This window comes from Patiria miniata, unplaced genomic scaffold (assembly GCF_015706575.1).
Source record: "Patiria miniata isolate m_02_andy unplaced genomic scaffold, ASM1570657v1 HiC_scaffold_7, whole genome shotgun sequence".
Classification (NCBI taxonomy): domain Eukaryota; kingdom Metazoa; phylum Echinodermata; class Asteroidea; order Valvatida; family Asterinidae; genus Patiria; species Patiria miniata.
In genome coordinates, this window is record NW_024037074.1 from 5325619 (window position 1) to 5346706 (window position 21088).

Here is a 21088-nt window from a genome sequence, read left to right on the forward strand (position 1 = left end):
AATTCGTGCCCAATTTCCGGACACCACCGTTTTTGAATTTCGGATTAAATTTTATGAAACTGAAATTGTTCACAGAGGTAAAATAGCAAGCATTGATAAGGTAAAAGTACTAGTATTTCATTGCATGAATTTGAGGTTTGTCAACAAAGAGGTTTGGCAACACTACACGAGGAAAGTCGGGTAAGCTTCGAAGTGCGCCACGTTAGGGAACACGACTATATCTTAATCGGCTGCATTAAAGCCGTCGTGGTGAAGAGGGCACTGCAGCACAATGTACCTCAACACGTACATCTTGAAGAATGTACAGGGTGAGCAAAAAAAAAAACGAAACCCAAATGTTTGGACAATTGTTTTAGGGAAGTTCTGCATGTAGAATTTTCAAAATCTAGGACAAGAAAGCCCAATTCATAAGCTTTCTTTTAGTATGAGAATCATTCAAATCACTTATGTACTTTTCAAGCTACGGAATTTCAAACACAACCACCGTTTTAAGGTTCTGTCTACGGATTACGAAAGACTCAGTGTTCTTTCAGCAAAACGAAAACAAATCACATAGGGATGTGTGTGAATTGTTTTCATTTTGATGAAAGCACGCACACCTTTTTTGGTGATCCGTGGACATAACCTTAAAACGGTGGTTGTGTTTAAAATGACGTAACTTGAAAAGTACATAAGTGATTTGAATGATTCTTGTACTTTGGCTTTCATATCCTAGATTTGTAAAGTGCTACATGCAGAAATTCTATAAAACAATAATCTCGACATTTGGGTTTCGGGTTTTTGTTTACTATCCCTGTAGAGAACAAAGAAATCATCTATACTTGTCTTAATGAGAATGTAATACAAAACTTTCTCTGGCAAAAAAAAGCCAAAACACTAGCAAAAGAAATCTGAACGTAATTAAGCGTTGTTTTGTTCGGAGTTCCGTAACAATTAATCTTTTATAGCTAAAATCTACCAAGATTATTTAAATGCAATTAAACTAAACAAATGAAAACAAGTAACACAATTAAAAAAAACCCGAGGGCTGTATTATTTTTCCCAGACATCTTAAAACCTTGGTTAAAACTTCTTTACCACAACAACGACCCACAACTAATTACTGCAGTGCTAATTTGTTGTGCATGTATACTTAGATTTAACATAATTTACTTCCATTTTACTTTCTATTATACTTTTCACGTTTTTAAAAGATTTTATACACCTCTATAATGTCATTTTAATTTTGTAAAAACCTTTTTTTTTACTAGTTTAAGCGCTATATGTTTTACTCTCGTTTGTTTGCTTTACTGTTCGCAACACGAGCAATAACGATCCTCGAACAGCCGCCAAGCACACGACAAAACCTTTTCCCTACATCTTCACCACGAGACGATTATTTTGCTTCCAATTTCTCAATGCACTTGTACGTCTCCTCTAGCAGTGGGTGGAAGCGGTGGTCTCTCCCAATGGTGTACGTGGACAGGAAGCTGGAGACATAGCCGAAGCCGATCTTGCGTTGAGGGTCGGCCATACCGTGCATGCCCCCTAATCCTGCATGGCCGAACCGTTTTGTCTCCTGTAACAGAAACGACATTTTTTTTTAAGTTTTAAAGGAGGTTTGCTGGTGCACCGCCTTATCTGACGGCGATGGTGACCTATTTCTTCGAGCTCTCTTTAGACGGATCTTGTTTATCTGACGCCCCGGAGTCAGTCTTTTAGAACTCTGATTGGACGAACCTTTTATTTTATTTTTTTGCAGGGGACAGCACATGAATGCGTGACACCTGCTCGCACAAGTACCATGTTACTTGACAAGTGACCAAAAGAAAGAAAAGATGGCCGCCTGTTAGTCCGGAGGTTCGTTATAGACCACAGCCCCGATATCAACATCACCCTAAAGATTGTTTGTAGTTATTTTTAAAAGATATCTCTCATTTGAATCGATCTCATGACAAAGAAAACTTCTCACCTTTTCGATACCGAATCCTAGGTTGAAAGCAACCCCTAGTCCCTCCATCCCAACTGGACTTCCGGCCCATACCTCATCCATAAACTTTTTGATGATGGCCTCAGAAAGTAACTTTTGACCTTTCAACGTGGCTCCACCGTTGGCTAATATTCCGTAGGCTTTAGCGAGAGCACGGGCCGTTCCAACTCCGTAGGCCGACGGCTGTTCGAGGGCTAGTATCTCGGGGAACATGAGTTCATTGAACTGAATGTACAAAAAGAGACGCTCACTGTTTTAAAAAGTCTAGTCATTGTAATAAGTAAGCGGAAGAACAAATCCATGACATTTAATAAAGCTTTCGTAATTTATCCAATTAGACTAGTGAGTTTTATGACTTGCATAGACGTCATGTTATGACCTGTACACCATGCTATGACCTGACCAGACGCCATGTTATGAACTGTCCTGACGCCATGTTATGACCTGACAAGACGCCATTTTGCGACCTGACCAGACGCCATGTTATAACCTGACCAGACGCAATGTTATGGCCTGTCCAGACGCCATGTTATGACCTGTCGGGACACCTCGAACTATGCAATGTCAACAGTACAGATATATAAACATGATCATTATGGGAACGTCTGACCAAATGTTTGTTTTTTTCAATACCTGCATTGGCTGAGAAATCGTCAGGTTACTACTCATCAGCATATCCCAGAAGAATTTGCGCACCATCGGACTGGTTATTGCCGTCTTGAACCACATGTAAGCGCTGGCCCAGGACAAACGCGGATACCGGTGGTACAATTCCAAAGGGAAACCGATGTGAAAATCAATGCCTGTCATCGCACAAGAAAAACCGAGAAAAAGAAAATGGAATCAAGAATGGCAGCTGCCTACAGTTCTGCTCTGTCTTTCAAAAAAAAATACCAACAGGTTGAATATTGAGAACGAAAAACAAAGATGACATTTTCCTTCCCATTTCCACTTCGATGGATTTAATATAAGGTTATATTATGGGAAACGTTATTGCTGGATAAGGAACATCTCTTACACATGGAGCCCTGGCAAAATGTGCACTCGTGTGGCCACTGGTCAGAGCCCGTGAAAGACCGTTGACAATCGACAAAAACGCTATCAAAGCAGCGTAGCTAATTTATTAATAATTTCTTTATTCAATCGTTAACCATATCAATATATATTTATATCAATTGTCAATGCAAACTAAATGACATGGAAACTGCCAATACTTAGTGCCATGGATTTTACCGAATGGCTGAGCGATCTCTTCCTTGAAGAACTGGCCCAGTGTCCTGTGCTTGGGGTCGGCGCGTCTCAAGAGCTGGCTGGCGTACAGACCGAAGGACATCGTGTGGTATTTCTGCGCCGTACCTGGCTCCCATTCGGGGGCATACCGCGCCAAGAATTCTCCCAACGCATCTTGGTCTGCCAAAAGAGTATCGTTGCCGCTGATTTTAGATAGACCAGCCTGCCATTAAAAAAAAAAGAGTTTAGTTGGGTTTTTCGAAATCCAGTTTTGTCATGTCTAAACCACTGTGTTATCTTTTCTATTGTGCTGAAAACGGGGAGATTCAAGATGGGGAAAGTCATGTCGAGCTGACGATTGCATTTATTCATTTCCATGCTTCAATTAATCGCTTGTTAGGCCCTATGTGTAGATATTTTATTTCTGGTAAGAGAACCAAGGTTTCTTAAGTACCTAAGCACTGTAGCTGGAAAACCTCATGAAACCTGTAGAGAGAAGAAAATGAAAAGAAATTACAATTTAAGAGGTGGGAGGAAAAGCCCAGAGGAATATCCTGAGGAAAACCCACGGAATCAGGCAGGGACTGAAAACCCAATCCACATGTTTGTCCGCCGGCGGGATTCGAACGGGATTCGAACCCGGGTCACAGCGGTGGAAGGCGAGGAAAGTACCGCTTCGCCAACCTGAATCCCCGAATGTTTTAGGAATGCAGGATCAAGGTAGAACCGGAAACTAATACCAAGTTGCTAAAATGCCCGCCATCGATTTAGTGATCAGATCAAACTCGTCTAATACGTTCCAATCCCTCTTCTTACCTCGTGGTTCAGGAGCAAACGCACTGTGATTTTCTCCTTGCCATTCTGGGCAAATTCTGGCCAATAGGAAGCCACGGTCTTATCGTAGTCAAGGTGACCCCTGTCCACCAGAACAGCCATGCACAAAGCAGCCATGCCTATAAATATTTAAGGACAAGCAAATAGTTCTGAGCAGACACAGACTTGAGATTATGTATAATTACTTTCAGCCTATGTAACGCTTTTCTTCTCGGTTGAGAATTGCCTCCTCTGTGGTGCAACAATGTTTAAAATCGCTTGAGATCCCATCAAAATGTTACCGATTGAGGGCGCTCTTTTTCAGATCAAAAGGTGAATGCACGCAATTCATGCATTTCCCTAAGTTTCAATAGAAGTCGTCATCTGCAGGAATCACTATACCTTTTGTAGCTGAGAAGACTATAGTCGAAGTGTCCTCCTTCCATGGCCGTCCTGCCTCACTGTCCGCGTAGCCTCCCCAGATGTCGACGACCTTTGACCCTTTGTAGTACACCGAGTATGCCGAACCACCCGTTGGGTATTCTACTCCATTCTCGAAGTTCTCCCTGTAGAAAATGTTGTTGAATTTTTCAAAAGAAAAAAATACATTTCCCCATTCTCATATCTTCTTGTAACATGTAATATAATCTAAGCCTTAATACAAATACCCCTAACATTTATCGCAGAGCCTATAAATAATTTCGTGCTCTCAACCGTTAGACAATTAATGCTAGCTGGCACATAAATCAAGGGGTTACCTGAAGAGTTTGGTCACCGGTTCGAATCCAGGCTGTACAGTTCCTGCAGTGATGATGGGACGAGTCTTAATCCAGAGTTGCGGTAGGTACACCGTCAGCACCGCAGTCACACAGACCAGGATAGCACTCTTCATGAACGCCATGTTTGAACTACATGTATTCTACAGATATTCAGTGCAAAGGCTTTTGAAGTATCGGCAGCGTGCCCTTTGTTCGATGAAGGTCATGTATACTACGTGCAGGTCGAAGCATGGCACTGTTCGTACGTGAACGGTGCAAACCTGATGATAGGCATTAATTTGCCTACGCGGGCCCGCTATTTGTATGCCGCAATGGTATCCTATTATTAGAGCATTTTGTGGGTCATGAACTTGAAGGTTTGAGAAAAAAATCAGTCAAAGCCATGCAGAGGGTAGACTTGATGACAAATCGTTAGATATCTGTATTTGTCAAACTTCAGTCGAACTCCATCGGCGTGGCTTGTAAAAGTACGTAACCGGCCGGGTGAACAGCATTAGTTGGTCTGAGAACCAATCTTCGCGCATTGCAGCGCTAAAAGGCGTGCGTATGGAGCCAGTATGCAGGTACGCACAACAATTACCGACTTGCCACCATGCAGAGAACTGCTACAGCTCGTGAAATTCGGATGAAATTGGGCCATGAACTTGGTAAATTTTGCAATGGAGCGCACGCAGGCATCATTTTTCAAACTGCCGATTGGCCACAGGACTACGTACAGGGTTGACCACCTTTGGATAGAATTTTTAAGCTCTAGTAAAGAGCGAAGTTTTACAAGTCACTTTGTTGTCGGTCGGTCAGTCTGTCGGTCTGTCGTCCCTATAAATATTCTGTCCATGATTCAAGAAGTGTATTACAAATTTAACACTTCATGTCCAAACTTTTCAGTATCATGAGAAAAATTCGTTCAATTCTTAACGATCACAACGACCGCAACCAATAACTTCCGTAAGATGGGGTATCTTTGGTCAGTAAGGTAACTTTGGTCAGCACCGATATTTTAGTTACAAGTGAATATAAATCTCTGGGAAGCAAGATTTCTTCAGTAAATTTTATATTATTAGTTTCAGAAAACTGCAAAGTTTAATGCACTTGTAGATTTGAAGCGGATAATTATATTAGGTCAAACTTTAAAAGGTCAAAGTCAGAGGTCAAGGGACAAGAAGGTCAAAGGTCAAATGGCATGAAGGAGGACTTTGGAATGGAAAAAAACCGGTTATTTTTTTCAGGAATCTAGGCTCGAATGTTTATTTTATCTACTTTTCACCTGGAAGGAAACAATTTTGACAATGTGATATTTCTTGTCCATAGGAATTATTAGGGCTGGCTAATGTTGCCCCAAAATGGAGGTGACTGGGGTCGCATCTTGCGGGCCCCCACCCCCTTGTTAAATACTATTTGTGCAACCAAACAACACCAAAGTGCAGAATTTAGTCTGAATGTTCTAAATATTTCGGAGATTCCAATTTACCAGGTTTGTTATAAAAGCAGTAGTTAAATATGTCTCAAAAATGACCAGTTACCCCATTTGACGGTTCAATACTAATTATTGTACATGTACTTAAATTTAACATTATTCACTTACATTGCACTTTTAATTATACTTTTAACCTTTTAAAAAGATTGCATAGGGTTTACACCTTCTTAATGTCAGTTTCTCTTTTGAATTTTTTTTACTAGTTTTAACGATATATCGTCACCGACACCACGAAGTAACACCCAAGTCCTCTTCAGTGTTGCTTCGTGAAAACCGCTTAATGACACATATTGGTTTCACGAAGTAACACTGCGATTTGCGTTTTTAGAAAGTTACACAACTGTTACGGAAATACTATTTATCTTAAAAAAACAAACAAATAGAATGACTCCAGAGAGAAAACAATTACAAATTGACAGGAATATAATTAATCCGTGTGGTCTTGTAATTTATAGACAATTGTAATAAAAAAAAAAGCTTCAAACGGGTGAAATAAAGACGAATGTTACTTAATCAAAACGAAAATCACTCGGTTCTGTAATATACGCTCACGTAGCGCGAACCCAACTTCACTTGGGTATTACTTCGTGGTGTCTCTGACGATGTGTTTTACTCATTGTTTGTTTACTCTGTTGTTCACAACACCAATAACAACGATCATCAAACAGTAGCCAAGCACACGACACAACCATCTTTTCCAAAACTTCACGAAACGGTTATTTTGCCTCCAGTTTCTCAATGCACTTGTAAGTCTCCTCTAGCAGTGGATGGAAGCGGTGGTCTCTCCCAGTGGTGTACGTGGACAGGAAGCTGGAGACATATCCGAAGCCAAGCTTGCGTTGAGGGTCGGCAATGCCGTGCATGCCCCCTAACCCTGGATGGCCGAACCGTTTGGCATCCTGTATTAAACGGAAACGACATTAAAAAGGAGGTTTTCTGGTTCCCACCGCCTTATCTATTGCTGATGACCTTTAATTTCTTCGACATCTCATTGGACGAATCTTTAGAGCTCTGATTTGACGAACTTTAAAAAAAAAATATCGGGGGACAGCACATGCGTAACAGATGCTCGCGCAAGTACAAAGAAGTGACCAATAAAAAGACAAGATTACTGCTTGTTAGTCCGATGATTCGTTATTTGGGAGGTTCCAAAATCCGAAGGGTTCTATAAGTCCCAAAATAAAATAAGGTTAAATTATCCAAAAGTTCGATAGTCCAAATAGACGATCAATAGTAACGAACCAACAATAAAGTCCGATCCAGATAAGGTTGAAGGGAATTAAAGTGTTCCACGTATTCATTGTATGTGGTTTTCTGTTAATAAACCTTCGGACTATTTAACCTTGTTTTCATTTTGGACTTATGAACCTTCGGACTAATTAACCCTATTCTAATTCGGCCTATTGAACACTCCGACAAATAAACCGTCGGATTATCGAACCTTCGGATAAAAAGAACCTTCAGATTATTAACCTTCGGGCTATCGCATCAATAGTTCGGATTAACGAACCTTGTTTCATTTTCGGACTAATGAACCCCCGGGTATAAAAACTTGATTTGTGTGTTCGAACTATCGAACGTTTGGATTAAAGGGTCTATGAAAAGACATTTTTTTGGAAGACAGTTTGTGAAACTTTTTACTCCTCTGAAATGTATGAACATTATTTGACATCCCTTTTTGGTTAATTTTATGAAAAGTGTATTTCTTTAAACATTTAAAATTGTCCATGCTTTTCTGGACAACTGAGGGCGCTGTACGTTGATTCGGTGTCATTTCAGGAAGACATTGTAAAGGTTTTAGGGTTTTCTGTTATTGTGAACCCAAAATTTTGCTCATTGGAAACATCTGTATCTGGGTCGAAACACGGCACTGCATCCTCCAATAAACCCACCCTAAAGATTGTTTGTATTTACTTTTTATTAGATTTCCCTCGTTTTTCATCGATATCCCATGACAAAGAAAACTTCTCACCTTTTCAATAGCGAATCCTAGGTTGAAAGCAACAGCTGATCCATCCATCCCAACTGGAGTTCCCTTTACCTCATCCATAACCTTTTTGATGATGGCCTCAGAAAGTAACCTTTGACCTTTCAACGTGGCTCCACCATTGGCTAATATTCCGTAGACTTTAGCGAGAGCACGGGCCGTTCCTACTCCCCAGGCCGACGGCTGTTCGAGGGCTAGTATCTCGGGAACCATGAGTTCATTGAACTGGATGTAAAAAAGAGAGAAACTCCCACTGTTTTAAGAAGGTCAGTCACTGTGATAAGTTAGCGAAGAACGAAACCATCAAATTTAATAAAACTTTTCTGATTTATCCTAGTGAGTTTTATTCCGTCTTTCGAGACATACTTATTTGTTTTATTTGTTTTAAGGCCGGGTACATGAGATCATGTACCCATGTCATGAGATCGCTGAAATGTTTATGTATAAGATCGTTTTAATACTTGTCCTTTTCAAAGGTCTGGCTGGAAAGAAACTAACCTAAATTACCTGATGTCGTACCGTTCATGAAATATGACAATGAAAAAAACGGCTTACCTGACCAGACGCCATGTTAAGGCCTGACCAGACGCCATGCTATGACCTGTCCAGACGCCATGCTATGATCTGTCCAGACGCCGTCTGATGACATGACCAGACGCCATGCTATGATCTGTCCAGACGCCATGCTATGATCTGTCCAGACGCCGTGTTATGATCTGTCCAGACGCCGTCTGATGACATGACCAGACGCCATGCTATGATCTGTCCAGACGCCATGCTATGACCTGTCCAGACGCCATGCTATGATCTGTCCAGACGCCGTCTGATGACATGACCAGACGCCATGCTATGATCTGTCCAGACGCCATGCTATGATCTGTCCAGACGCCGTCTGATGACATGACCAGACGCCATGCTATGATCTGTCCAGACGCCATGCTATGACCTGTCCAGACGCCGTGTTATGACATGACCAGACGCCATGTTATGACCTGACCAGACGCCATGTTATGACCTCCAGACGCCATGTTATCACCTGTCCAGACGTCATGTTATGACCTGACCAGACGCCTCGAAATAACCTGAGCAGACGCCATGTTATGACCTGTCCAGAAGCTTTTTTGTTATGACCTGAACAGACGCCAGGTTTTGACCTTTACAAGGCTGCTTTCATAAAGCCATGAATAATCACATCTGATTACGGGTAATTACTAAATATTTGTTTTTGAGATTACCTGTACTGGCTGAAAGACCGCTTGCAGTTTCCCGGTCATCAGTCTCTTCCATATGAATTGGCGCATGAGCCGACTGGTTATCGCCTCCTTGAACCACATGTAAGCGCTGGCCCAGGACAAACGCGGATAGCGGTGGTACAATTCCAAGGGGAGACCAATGTGAAAATCAATGCCTGTCACCACACAAGATAAACCGAGAAAAGAAGATGGAATCAAGAATGGAATCTCCCTTGAGTTCTGCTCTGTCTTCTAAACAAAAATACCAACAGGTTGAATATTGAGAACGAAAAACAAAGATGACAATGTGGTAATGGTTCAACATACATGGACAACATTATTAATCAATCCATAAACGCCATATGTTCAAAGTAAATTGTGTGTGGCGTTCTTGGAGTAGTGTTATACTCTAAGAACCTTTTCCTTACCATTTCCACTTCGATAGATTTAATATAAGATGCAGGTAATTCTATGGGAAACGTTATGCTCCCTGGCAAGTGTGGCCTCTGGTTAGAGCCCGTGAAAGACCGTTGGCAATCGATAAGACAGCTATCACAGCTGCTTAGCTAATTTGGTAGAGCATTACGTTGTTCCGATGGTCTCAGGTCCATATCCCACTTCAGGTAATTTCTTTCTTCAATCATATACTGATATTAAAATGATGTGCAGATTAAATACCAAATGGTTGAGCGATCTCTTCCTTGAAGAACTGGCCCAGTGTCCTGTGCTTGGGGTCGGCGCGTCTCAAGAGCTGGCTGGCGTACAGACCGAAGGACAACGCATGGTATTTCTGAGCCGTACCCGGCTGCCATTCAGGGGCATACCGTGCCAAGAATTCTCCCAACGCATCTTGGTCCCCCAGTAGAGTAACGTTGGCGCCGATTTCAGATAAACCAGCCTGCCATTAAAAAAGGAGCATTTAGTTGGGTTGTTCGATATTCAGTATCGTCATGTCTAAACCACTGTGGCATCTTTACTAATTGTGCTGTAAGGAATACGAGGCGAGATTCAAGATACAGAAAGACAGGTTGAGCTGACGACTGTGTTCAGTCATTTCCAAGCTCCAATTTCATCGGTAGTTGTTAGGCTAACGTATAAAGTTTTTTAGTAATGCAAAATCAAGGTAGAACTGCATGGAAACTAATCTGGCAATGAATTGCAAGTTTTGTAAATACCCGCCATCGATTTATTGATCAGATCAAAATCGTCATAGGTTTTAGCCGTCTTCTTACCTTGTGGTTCAGGAGCGTACGCACTGTGATTTTTTCCTTGCCATTCTGGGCAAATTCTGGCCAATAGGAAGCCACGGTCTTGTCGTAGTCAAGGTGACCCCTGTCCACCAGAACGGCCATGCACAAGGCAGCCATGCCTACAATATTTTTGAGACAAGCAAATTGTTCTGAGCAGACACAGACTTAAAATTGTATATAATTACCTTCAGCGTATGTAACGCTTTCATTCTCGGTTGAGAATTGCCTCCTCTCCTTTGGTGCTACAACTTAACATCGCTTGAGATCCCATTAAAAACTTAACCGAATGGGGGCGTTCTTTTGTCAAATCAAAGGTGAATGCACTTAATTCATTCCCCTCCATTTCAACAGCACAATTTGTCACTACCTTTCGTAGCGGAGAAGACTATAGTCAAAGTGTCCTCCTTCCATGGCCGTCCTGCCTCACTATCTGCGTACCCTCCCCAGATGTCGACGACCTTTGACCCTTTGTAGTACACCGAGAATGCTGAACCACCTGTCGGGTATTCCACTCCATTCTCGAAGTTCTCCCTGTAGACAATTTTGTTGAATTAACTTTTTGAAATGAAAAAATCCTCATTCTCACATCTACTTGTGGCATGTAATACAATCTAAGCCTCGCAAATAAACATAAGCTTATCGCAAAGATGATTCCCGCCTAAGTTAATTTCGTCCTCTCAACCGTTAGACAATGCTAGCTGGTAGATATCTTTAGTATAATCGAAACTTAAACTCATTAAAAGGGTTTCATGTAGGCCTGCCGTGAAAAAAATTGGGGGTTACCTGAAGAGTTTGGCCACCGGTTCGAATCCAGGCTGTACAGTTCCTGCAGTGATGATGGGCAGAGCCTTGGTCCAGAGTTGCGGTAGGTACACCGTCAGCACCGCAGTCACACAGACCAGGATAGCACTCTTCATGAACGCCATGTTTTTACTGTACAACCGATATTCAGTGCAAATTTGCTTTTTGAAGTATAGGCAGCTTGCCCTTTGTTCGATGAAGGTCAGGTATAACTTGCAGGCCGACCGCCGAAGGAAAAATAGCACTGTAGGTACGTGTAACGGTGCAAACCTGATGATAGGCCCTAATAATGATTTTCCTAACGGGCCCACTACTTGTATGCCCTTAACTTTTACAGAAATTCAGTGCAAATGCTTTTGAAGTATAGGCAGCTTGCCCGGGTGAAGGTCAGGTTTAACAGGAAGGCCTGTAGCCTAGCATTGCACTAGCGCTGCAAACCTGTCAATAGGCCCAGAATTGCCTACGCGGGCCAAATCACTATTTGTATGATCTCTATTTTGTTTCTATAATGCTATTCAGAGCATTTTGTGGGTCATTCGAACTTGAAGGTTTGCAAAAAAATGAGTCAAAGCCATGCAGAGGACTGCTAGCTCGTAGATTTGTAAAATTCGGGACCCTAAATTTGGTAAATTTTGCAATGGAGCGCATGCTGGCATCATTGTTTTCTTTCAAACTGCCGATTGGCCACAGGACTACTTTTAGGGGTGATCATTTTTGGATGGAATTTTATCCCAAAAGTCATCATATCACCACCCAACAATTGAGCGGAAAATGAAAGATGATGAAAAGCTTTAGAGTGATGGGTGTTCCAATACCTTGGAGAGTTGCGAGTATTATTAACAATCTTGGAAGTGCGCGTAATTATCAATGGGGTCTAAGGGAGTCGATATACAGATCTGCACCCTTTAGAATTATTAATGGACGACGCCACGAATGCCGCGACAGTGTTGTTTTCAGTGGGCGGGACCTCTCGAGAGGTTAAGGGGGCAGCATTTCAATAGGGTTACCAATTAGGGCGGATCGGCGACAAATGCACTTGAGGGGGGGGCAGATAGGTCATCAGCTGATCACAGCATTTTCGAGAAAAAAAAATGGGGGTTGATAAACCCCTGGAACTTAATTAACGTCTTGGGCGTTGCCAAGATTTTTTCTAGTTTTTCTTCTGATTTGTTTTTCTCCGATAGTCCTAGGTTAAATGTTGTAAAATTCGTCCATACGGCGACAATCAGCATTCAGCACTGCGGTATAAACGTAGACAAGAAGAGCACTATAGCTGTTCATGTAGGCCTACGTCGGGTTTTATGAATTGATTTTCTGGTTGTAAAGGTCGAAGCCTTCACTACGCTCGTCCATTAAATTTGGATAAGTATGAAACAGGTATTTTTGTATTCATCCAGCTGTTTTTACTGTTTTTAGTCGAACTTGTAATTCTAACTTGTAATGTTTTTGTAATTTTCATGGAAATTTCGTGTGTTTTTGGTAGATAGGCATGCAAGGGCAGATCCAGAACACAATTTTTTTTTTTGGGGGGGGGGGGCAAAAAGAATGTTGGTCCCCCGAAAAGTGGGTCAGAAAAATTACGGCGTGGGGTTCGGGGCCCGCTTAAGGGCCCGGACATTTTTTTGGATTCTAGATACTCTGTGGTGCGATCTGAGGCAATTTCTGACCACTTTAACCAATGTTTTTTTTTAGGAAAAGATGGTGGTGTACTCATTGCCTGCCTTTATTGCGATGTCACATAAAAACAATATAAAACAATTGGTTTCGTTGTGTTTTTTTTTGGGGGGGGGCATGGCCCTCTTTTGCCCCCCCTCCGGATCCGCCCTTGTTTGCATGTAAGATCATTTTGTAAATTACCACTCCCTTTTATAGATTTTTAAAATTTGTGAAGCGCTTTGAGACATTTTGTGTAAGTGTCATTATTATTACTATTATTGAACTTGTTCTAATTTGTTCGATGATCAAGCCAATAAAACCAGACATGGTGGTGTTTGGTAGACTAGTGATGAATTTGTCCTACGAATGTTTCATGTTTCAATGGGCGCTCGTGTTGAAGTATCGCACGGTTACTAGGCAAAAATCAACGACCTCAACAAAAGAGGCAAAGTACTGAACAGACGACTTTTTGCCAACAGCAAACAGTACGGAGTAATTGTACCTTGCGTGAATCAGCATTTACTAAGTATTTTTGTTCATACAGAAGATAACATTGATAAAGTCCTTCTCATTGATGTCAATTTTTTTTTATCTTCCCCATATTTGTCCATATCTTTTCAGGAAACTCCGGCAAAGTTTTTTGTTTGAGAAATTTGGTTTATTTGTTTTCGAGTGTTTGCTGTGAACAAAATATAGTAACTGTAGAGATGTCCATCAAGGAAAAGCCAAAGTTGACAGTGATTCAAGAAGTGTTTGAAAATGTTTATAACACTTTACGTCCAAACTTTCCAGCACCGTACCAATCTCCAAAACAAACAAAATGTTCATACAATGAGGATATCCGATTGTCACCTGTTGAAATGAAGGATGGGTCATCACAGTTTTTTTCTCACTTACAAAACAAAATCGGATTAAATTTTGTTTTGTAAGTGAAGACATTGGGGATAATTGTGATGTTACCTTCGGCGTTCATCTGAATCAGCGGCGTTACTATAAGCGCTGGGGAAGAGCTGGGGAACTGACATAAGCACACGTACATCCACTCGCATATCTTGGAGAAGGCAGAGTGCAATAAAAACTATCTTTATAGTGTCTAATAATTATGAGATGCAATACAAAGAAGCTCTGGCAAAAACAAAAGCCGACACACTACAGCAAAATATATCTTCACGAAATCAAGAGTTGTTCCGTTCAAAATTCCGTAACAATTAAACCAATTAAAGCAGCTAAAATCTACAACGATTATTCAAATACAATTTGGTTTAAAAAAATTTAAAAAGTAACAAACTTTCAATAAAAAGGAAAGTTCAACACCTAGCTTGAAAAATTCTTAACGATCGCAGCTAAAAACTACAACGATATATATACTAATTGTACTTAAATGAAATATAATAATCCAATTACATTTTAGGTTCGCTTGCATGTACTTTTAACCTTTTGTTATACAACTATTGAATGTCTTTTTTTCTTTTGTAACAATTTTTCTGATAGTTTTAGCTATATTTCTTAACTCTCGTTTGTTTACAACAACAACGGCGATCAAACAGCGGCCAAGCACTCGACAACAGTCACAAAACTATTGCCTCCATCTTCAGCACGAGACGGTTATTTTGCCTCCAGTTTCTCAATGCACTTGTAGGTCTCCTCTAGCAGTGGGTGGAAGCGGTGGTCTCTCCCAACGGTGTACGTGGACAGGAAGCTGGAGACATATCCGAAGCCCAGCTTGTGTTGAGGGTCGGCAATAGCGTGCTGGCCCCCTGCCCCAGGGTGGCCGAACCGTTTCGCCTTCTGTAACAGAAACGACATCAATACGAAGTTTAAAGAACCGTCGGACTATCGAACCTTCGGAGAGCGGGCCCCGACCTAACAGCAATGATCGACACAATGTCGGCAATCCGAAGGTACTCGACAAATTTTTTTTCTTCCGAATTTACTTTCTCGAAACTTTATCTTGATTAGCATTGGTTTGACACACAACACTCCGGATTTCCACTCGTTTTGGAACGATCCCATAACACAGAAAACTTCTCACCTCATCAATGAAGAATCCTAGGTTTAAAATAATTGGAGTTCCATCTGGAATTCCCAGAGCTTCTACTTGTGCCTGATCCGTGAATTGTTTCATGACGTCCTCAGAAAGTAACCTTTGACCTTTCAGTGTGGCTCCACCATTGGCTAATGTTCCGTAGACTTTAGCGAGAGCACGGGCCGTTCCCACTCCGTAGGCCGACGGCTGTTCGAGGGCTAGTTTCTCGGGGATCATGAATTCCTGGAACTAAAAGTTAAAAGAGACACACTTTCTTAATTTCTCCAAAGATTTATTATGTCTCTCGAGACATTATTTATTTACTATATTTATTCATTTGAAATCGTCAGTCCTTTTAAATATATGCCGAGTAAGGGCTGTCACGGAAATACAAAAGTCAAACTGTCATCAATCAATGTGTATTATTATCCAGACCCATGCCAACAATAAAAGCAAGATTTAAAATTCCACTCATAGAAAATTAACGATATTAAAAAGATAAAGGTACAAAAATATATCACTATACTGAGTACAGTTGTATAGCAATTACAACATTTTTCGACAATTTCCTTAATGAAGCAATTTTTTTCCTCAAACTCAGCAATTATCGCTGTTTGGCTCGCCTTAGACCTTTACCATGCTGACACCATTTCAGTCGTTTCCCTCTCTCCAATAACAGTGCTAAATGGTCAGGCGCGGTTCTACGGGGGGGGGGGGGGTGGTGGCAAAATTTGTTTGTCTAGCCCCCCCAAAATAAATTCCGTAAAAATAAATGGCATTAGCCGAAAGAAGGATTGTGATGTACATGCGAACGGTCTCCCCCTAAAGAAATAGTCGTGACAAGGGTGCATTAGTTAATATAGTGTGAATGATTTTAGGATTTTATTGGCGCTCCCCATTGAAAATATGGCATGAGCCCCCCCCCCCCCCCCCCCCCCCCCCCCCCACCACCACCTATTGATTTTCGGAGGCCTAAGTGTCTGGAGAAAATAACCGGTCTACATTCACGATCTCGCGCGAGTCACCAAGCTCAAGTCTGAGTCAGCATGGTCGAGTCCGAGTCCGAGTCCGAGTCATTTTCCAATGTGACTCGAGTCGGGTCCGAGTCACGAACAATGTGAATCGAGTACGAGTCCCGGACTAGAGTCCTACAACACTGCCCCGACCTGCTCATGAGACACAAATGTTATGAACTTTTCATTGCTTCACATGAAACCCTTTGCTTTGAACTTTACCCTGCTTTACGTGAAACCTTTTTGACGCCATATAAAAGTCATATTTCGGGTAATGACTGAATATGATAATTTTTTAAAGTTACCTCTGCTGGCTTAAAGATCGCTCCCAGTTCACCAGTCTTCACCCTCTGCCATATGAATTCGCGCATAATCGGACTGCTCATCATCTCCTTGAACCACATGTAAGCGCTGGCCCACGACAAACGCGGGTAGCGGTGGTACAATTCCAAGGGGAAACCGATGTGAAAATCAATGCCTGTCACCACACAAAACAAACCAAGAAAAGAAAATACAATCAAGAATGGAAGGTCTCTAGAGTTCTGCATTGTCTTCTAAAAAATAACACCCAATCAACAGCTTGAACATTGGGAACATAAAAACAAAGATGACAATGAGGTAATGGTTCAACATGGTACCCATCATTGACAACATTATAATCGGGTGCATACCTATGTTCCCCATACCTCTGTTTTCCAGTACCTATATGTTCCCCAAACCTAACCCTAACCCTATGCATCTAACCCTAACCCTAAGGGATTTTGGGGAACATATATGTATTGGGGAACATTGGTGTTGGGGAACATCGGGTAGACCCCTTCACGCCACGTGTTCAAAGTCTAAGCTGTAAACCTTTGCCTTCCCATTTCCACTTAATATAAAACTAGTGATTCTGAGGGAAAATGTATTCCTGGATGAAACATCTCTAAGGCCACCTGGGCATTCTCCCTGGCAGCATGTACATGTATACTGGTGTATGGTATCTGGTTAGTGCCCGTCAACAGGCATTGGCAATCGATTTCATGGCTCACTACCTAATTTGGTAGACAACCTTACATTGTCCTGATGGCCTCAGATCAGGTAATATCCTCCCACTAATTTGAAATGTCAGTGCAAATTTAAATTTAAATAAAAGTAATGGAGACCCCAAATATGTACTGCAATGGAAATGTACCAAATGGTTGAGAGATCTCTTCCTTGAAGAACTGGCCCAGTGTCCTGTGCTTGGGATCGGCGCGTCTCAAGACCTGGCTGGCGTACAGACCGAAGGACCACGAATGGTATCTCTGCGCCGTACCCGGCTCCCATTCGGGGGCATACCGCGCCAAGAATTCTCCTAATGCATCTTGGTCCCCCAATAGAGCATAGGTATCCTCGTCGCTGATTTCAGATAGACCAGCCTGTCATTAAAAAAAATAAGAGTTCAGTTGGGTTCTTCGTTTTCAATCTTTACATGTCTTATAAACAACAGTGGCAAAGTTTAATACATTAAGGAATGTACGGAGTTTAAAGATAAAGTGAGACATGTCAAGCTGACGGTTGTATTCATTCATTTCCATGCTCGAATTTATCGTTTGTTATGTGTAATTGCAGACTCAAGGAAGAACTGAAAACTAGAAAAATGGCGATGAAGCATTGAAGTTGCTAAATGGTTTTATTGGTCAGATCAAGACCATCGATCGATCTCTACGTTTCAGACGTCTTCTTACCTGGTGGTTCAGGAGCGTACGCACTGTGACGTTCTCTTTGCCATTCTGGGCAAATTCTGGCCAATAGGAAGCCACGGTCTTGTCGTAGTCAAGGTGACCCCTGTCCACCAGAACAGCCATGCACAAGGCAGCCATGCCTATAATATTTAGAGACAAGCAATTTCTAAGCAGACACAGACTTGAGAGTATTGTAACAAAATGTTCTGGGGGCGCTGCACCCAGCGATTGTAAAGCGCAGCAACGCACGCAGCCTTAATTGCTGAATTTTGATAAGTTTAATTGTATACAATTGTATACATTTGTACTACATTTGGCGCGCAGCGTGCACATGCACATATTCTTATTTATAGTTAAGTTTAGGCAGACAAGGCCTGGTGTCTGTTTAGGTAGGACGTATACGTGGACTTACTTTTTGTGGTGAGTAATTGTGGATTTAACGTTTGTCCTGAGTAATTGTTTTATATTATTCTAAGTTCAATAAATCAGAGATTACCAAGATGGTGTGCACAGTTTCAGTTCTTGAATTACCTCTGGATGATCCTCAATAATTCTGTCAATTACGTTTTCATTAACACTCCGACGCAGAAACTAGCCCTTTTGGGGACCCAATTAGGTTAATTACCTTAATAAAAAAAAACATTTCAAACCAATTCTGGTGATCTTCCATCTAATCCTAGCAAGAGACATCCTCTACAGATATATGCAGTCACCTTTAGTGTGTGACCCCGGGTCAGGCATATCTGAGCCTGACAACCTGGGCTGCCCATATACACGTGCACAAAACAAGGTCACTTGCGGGTAGCCAGTGCACGACTTGACCACAGACTATGTATACAACATCTGTTTCCTGTCAATGACCTCCTTATTTATAGTCTACAGACATGTCGAGATTGTGTACATATAGATAAAGTGTTGTGTAGCCTCAAACCAAGGCGCTAAATATCTGGGTCCCCGGAGGGACCCCTTACTGCAAGCGTGTTAGTAAATAGGCTTTCTGCGTCGGAGGGTTAAGGCCGTTATATTCCCCATGGTTTGGCCAACTGAATTTCCCCCTTGATTTGCTGTGTCGCGAAATCCCTGGGCCCGCTCAGACGACGTTACACAACTTTTAACCATTATGCATGGAACGCCTTTAAAGTTGGTTGAGGATTGCCTCCTCTCGTTTGGTGTTACAAGTTCTAAAACCACTTGAGTTCCCATCACAGAATTTCTTTGACAGATCGGGGCGCTCTTTTATCAGATGAAAGAGGTATGCACTTTTTTTGACCTATGATTCCTTCCCCTCCCTTTGTCGTCAACATCACAACATTTCATTACCTTTTGTAGCAGAGAAGACTACAGTCAAAGTGTCCTCCTTCCATGGCCGTCCTGCCTCACTGTCCGCGTAGCCTCCCCAGATGTCGACGACCTTTGACCCTTTGTAGTACACCGATAATGCTGAACCAGCCGTTGGATATTCTACTCCATTCTCGAAGTTCTCCCTGTAGAAAATCCCCATGCGAAAAAAATCCCATTTCACCCCGACTCAATATCTTCTTTTAACCAAATGTATACTATTTCAGCTTAAACGCATATAGCCTTCTCATTATCCTAGCTCATTGAAAAGATGATTTCCGCTTTCTTGAGTGTTGTCCTAAACACCTTAATTAATCTGTATCAGACGAAGTGAATTGGTTAATATCTCTCTTCGAAACTTATAAAGTCGATAGTAGGCCCCAACAGAAGCCCCTTTAAAAAGTTGCATGTAGCCTACAGGGATAAAAAGGTTACCTGAAGAGTTTGGCGACTGGTTCGAATCCAGGCTGTACAGTTCCTGCAGTGATGATGGGACGAGTCTTGGTCCAGAGTTGCGGTAGGTACACCGTCAGCACCGCAGTCACACAGACCAGGATAGCACTCTTCATGAACGCCATTTTTTAACGTATATGTTCATACAGACATGCATGCATATCTTTTGAAGTATTCAACGGATGGATTATTATAATGTAAGCGACGGATTGGTCCTACGGATGTTTCATGTTTCAAGGCCGGGGCTTGGGGTTACAAAATATAGTAGGGCTGTTAAGAAAATCAATTCTGAACCACACCGTAAATTTATCAACGACTATTTTGCATGCAGTCCTCCAGAAGTAAACATTGAACAGTCCTGCTGCACCTCAGACGTGAGTCAATGATTACCTATAGGCCTACCTGGGCGCTCCATTGTTACGAGAGATAGCAGACAGTCTTTTATTAATCCTGTGTGTTTTTAAGCTTTGCTACAGTGAAATTTTCTATCAACCCTGATTACACGTGAGTGGGTATCAATGTTGCAATCTTTTCCCATTATCTTGTGAATTCGGGGCATATTGTTTTATTTCAAGCTTAGATAACTTCCTTGTAGTCATAAGCCCATTTTATTTCATTATGAAAAGCTACATAATTATATACACGGGTTTGAAGAACGTTTAAGAAACAGACCCTCTCAAGTACCCATTTACTCCTGGGTGGGGGGGGGGACAAAGAACCTTGCCAACACGCACCATGGCAAGCCACAGGCTGGACTCGATCCCACAACATGCATTTTGTGCATGTGCACTGCGAAATGTTTCGCTATGGCGGCATGTTTTTCAGAAATCGGCCTCCGTATCATAAACGGTAATAAAGCTGTTCTTAATAAGTACATTTTGCACGATTTGTTTTATTAATCTAAAAATTAATGTGGCCTGACGTTGCGAACTTAGCAAGTTCTTCTTCAGAGGCTAAAACAGAAATGACAGAGGTACAAACATTAACAAGGGGGTGCACACAAACAAGCAGGGATGAAAGAAGAAACACAAAAGGAGGATTAGGTGGGAAAGGTGTGGAAAGATGCAGGGGAGGGTGGATGAGAGAACAAAGAAACAAAGGGAGATGGCAAACCACAAGGGGTCTGGTATGAACAGGGGAGGGACCAGAAAGGGGAAGGATCAAAGGTCACAGGGAGTGGGAAAGGACAAAAGAGTGTGGGAGTGAAGGGGGATTATGCGGGGGGGGGAACAGTATGGAGGTGGAAAGGGATGAAAGATGGGGGAAGATGGGTAAACACAAACAATGAAGACCAGGTGGATTATCTGTAACAGAAGACAATGGAGAAAGAAAAAGATTAATCATTTCCAAGTTGGATGTTG

General features: G+C 41.9%; 3 protein-coding genes across 3 annotated transcripts; all 3 read right to left on the minus strand.

The window, feature by feature from the left end:
* Nucleotides 1-755: 755 nt before the first annotated feature.
* On the minus strand, nucleotides 756-5125 carry LOC119745958 (beta-lactamase domain-containing protein 2-like). Its single transcript, XM_038222677.1, has 7 exons — nucleotides 4771-5125; nucleotides 4415-4578; nucleotides 4016-4152; nucleotides 3203-3422; nucleotides 2603-2772; nucleotides 1952-2194; nucleotides 756-1558 (listed from the first exon to the last, which is right to left on the minus strand). The coding sequence occupies exons 1-7, from the start codon at nucleotides 4911-4913 to the stop codon at nucleotides 1376-1378; spliced, it is 1260 nt and encodes a 419-aa protein (XP_038078605.1). The 5' UTR covers nucleotides 4914-5125; the 3' UTR covers nucleotides 756-1375.
* A 1052-nt stretch (nucleotides 5126-6177) lies between these two features.
* LOC119745957 (beta-lactamase domain-containing protein 2-like) lies at nucleotides 6178-20154 on the minus strand. The gene is made up of 8 exons (XM_038222675.1): nucleotides 19853-20154; nucleotides 11518-11660; nucleotides 11102-11265; nucleotides 10717-10853; nucleotides 10163-10382; nucleotides 9488-9660; nucleotides 8238-8477; nucleotides 6178-7164 (listed from the first exon to the last, which is right to left on the minus strand). Exons 2-8 carry the CDS (start codon nucleotides 11658-11660, stop codon nucleotides 6982-6984), a joined length of 1260 nt encoding a protein of 419 aa, XP_038078603.1. The 5' UTR covers nucleotides 19853-20154; the 3' UTR covers nucleotides 6178-6981.
* On the minus strand, nucleotides 14240-19870 carry LOC119745956 (beta-lactamase domain-containing protein 2-like). The gene is made up of 7 exons (XM_038222674.1): nucleotides 19710-19870; nucleotides 19257-19420; nucleotides 17940-18076; nucleotides 17405-17630; nucleotides 16536-16708; nucleotides 15224-15466; nucleotides 14240-14979 (listed from the first exon to the last, which is right to left on the minus strand). The coding sequence occupies exons 1-7, from the start codon at nucleotides 19850-19852 to the stop codon at nucleotides 14797-14799; spliced, it is 1269 nt and encodes a 422-aa protein (XP_038078602.1). The 5' UTR covers nucleotides 19853-19870; the 3' UTR covers nucleotides 14240-14796.
* Nucleotides 20155-21088: the final 934 nt, after the last annotated feature.

Bases quoted from the DNA above. Each gene is read 5' to 3' on its own strand.
- LOC119745958 (XM_038222677.1), bottom strand. From the start codon at position 4,913: ATGGCGTTCATGAAGAGTGCTATCCTGGTCTGTGTGACTGCGGTGCTG. The intron at 2,773-3,202 runs GTAAAATCCATG...GTGCGATGACAG, and splicing joins AGAGATCGCTCAGCCATTCG to GCATTGATTTTCACATCGGT. The intron at 1,559-1,951 runs GTGAGAAGTTTT...TTTCTGTTACAG, and splicing joins TAGGATTCGGTATCGAAAAG to GAGACAAAACGGTTCGGCCA.
- LOC119745957 (XM_038222675.1), bottom strand. From the start codon at position 11,660: ATGGCGTTCATGAAGAGTGCTATCCTGGTCTGTGTGACTGCGGTGCTG. The intron at 11,266-11,517 runs GTAACCCCCAAT...AATTGTCTACAG, and splicing joins CCGGTGGCCAAACTCTTCAG to GGAGAACTTCGAGAATGGAG. The intron at 8,478-9,487 runs GTAATCTCAAAA...TTTTACATCCAG, and splicing joins CGGTCTTTCAGCCAGTACAG to TTCAATGAACTCATGGTTCC.
- LOC119745956 (XM_038222674.1), bottom strand. From the start codon at position 19,852: ATGGCGTTCATGAAGAGTGCTATCCTGGTCTGTGTGACTGCGGTGCTG. The intron at 17,631-17,939 runs GTAAGAAGACGT...TTTTAATGACAG, and splicing joins GTACGCTCCTGAACCACCAG to GCTGGTCTATCTGAAATCAG. The intron at 15,467-16,535 runs GTAACTTTAAAA...TTTAACTTTTAG, and splicing joins CGATCTTTAAGCCAGCAGAG to TTCCAGGAATTCATGATCCC.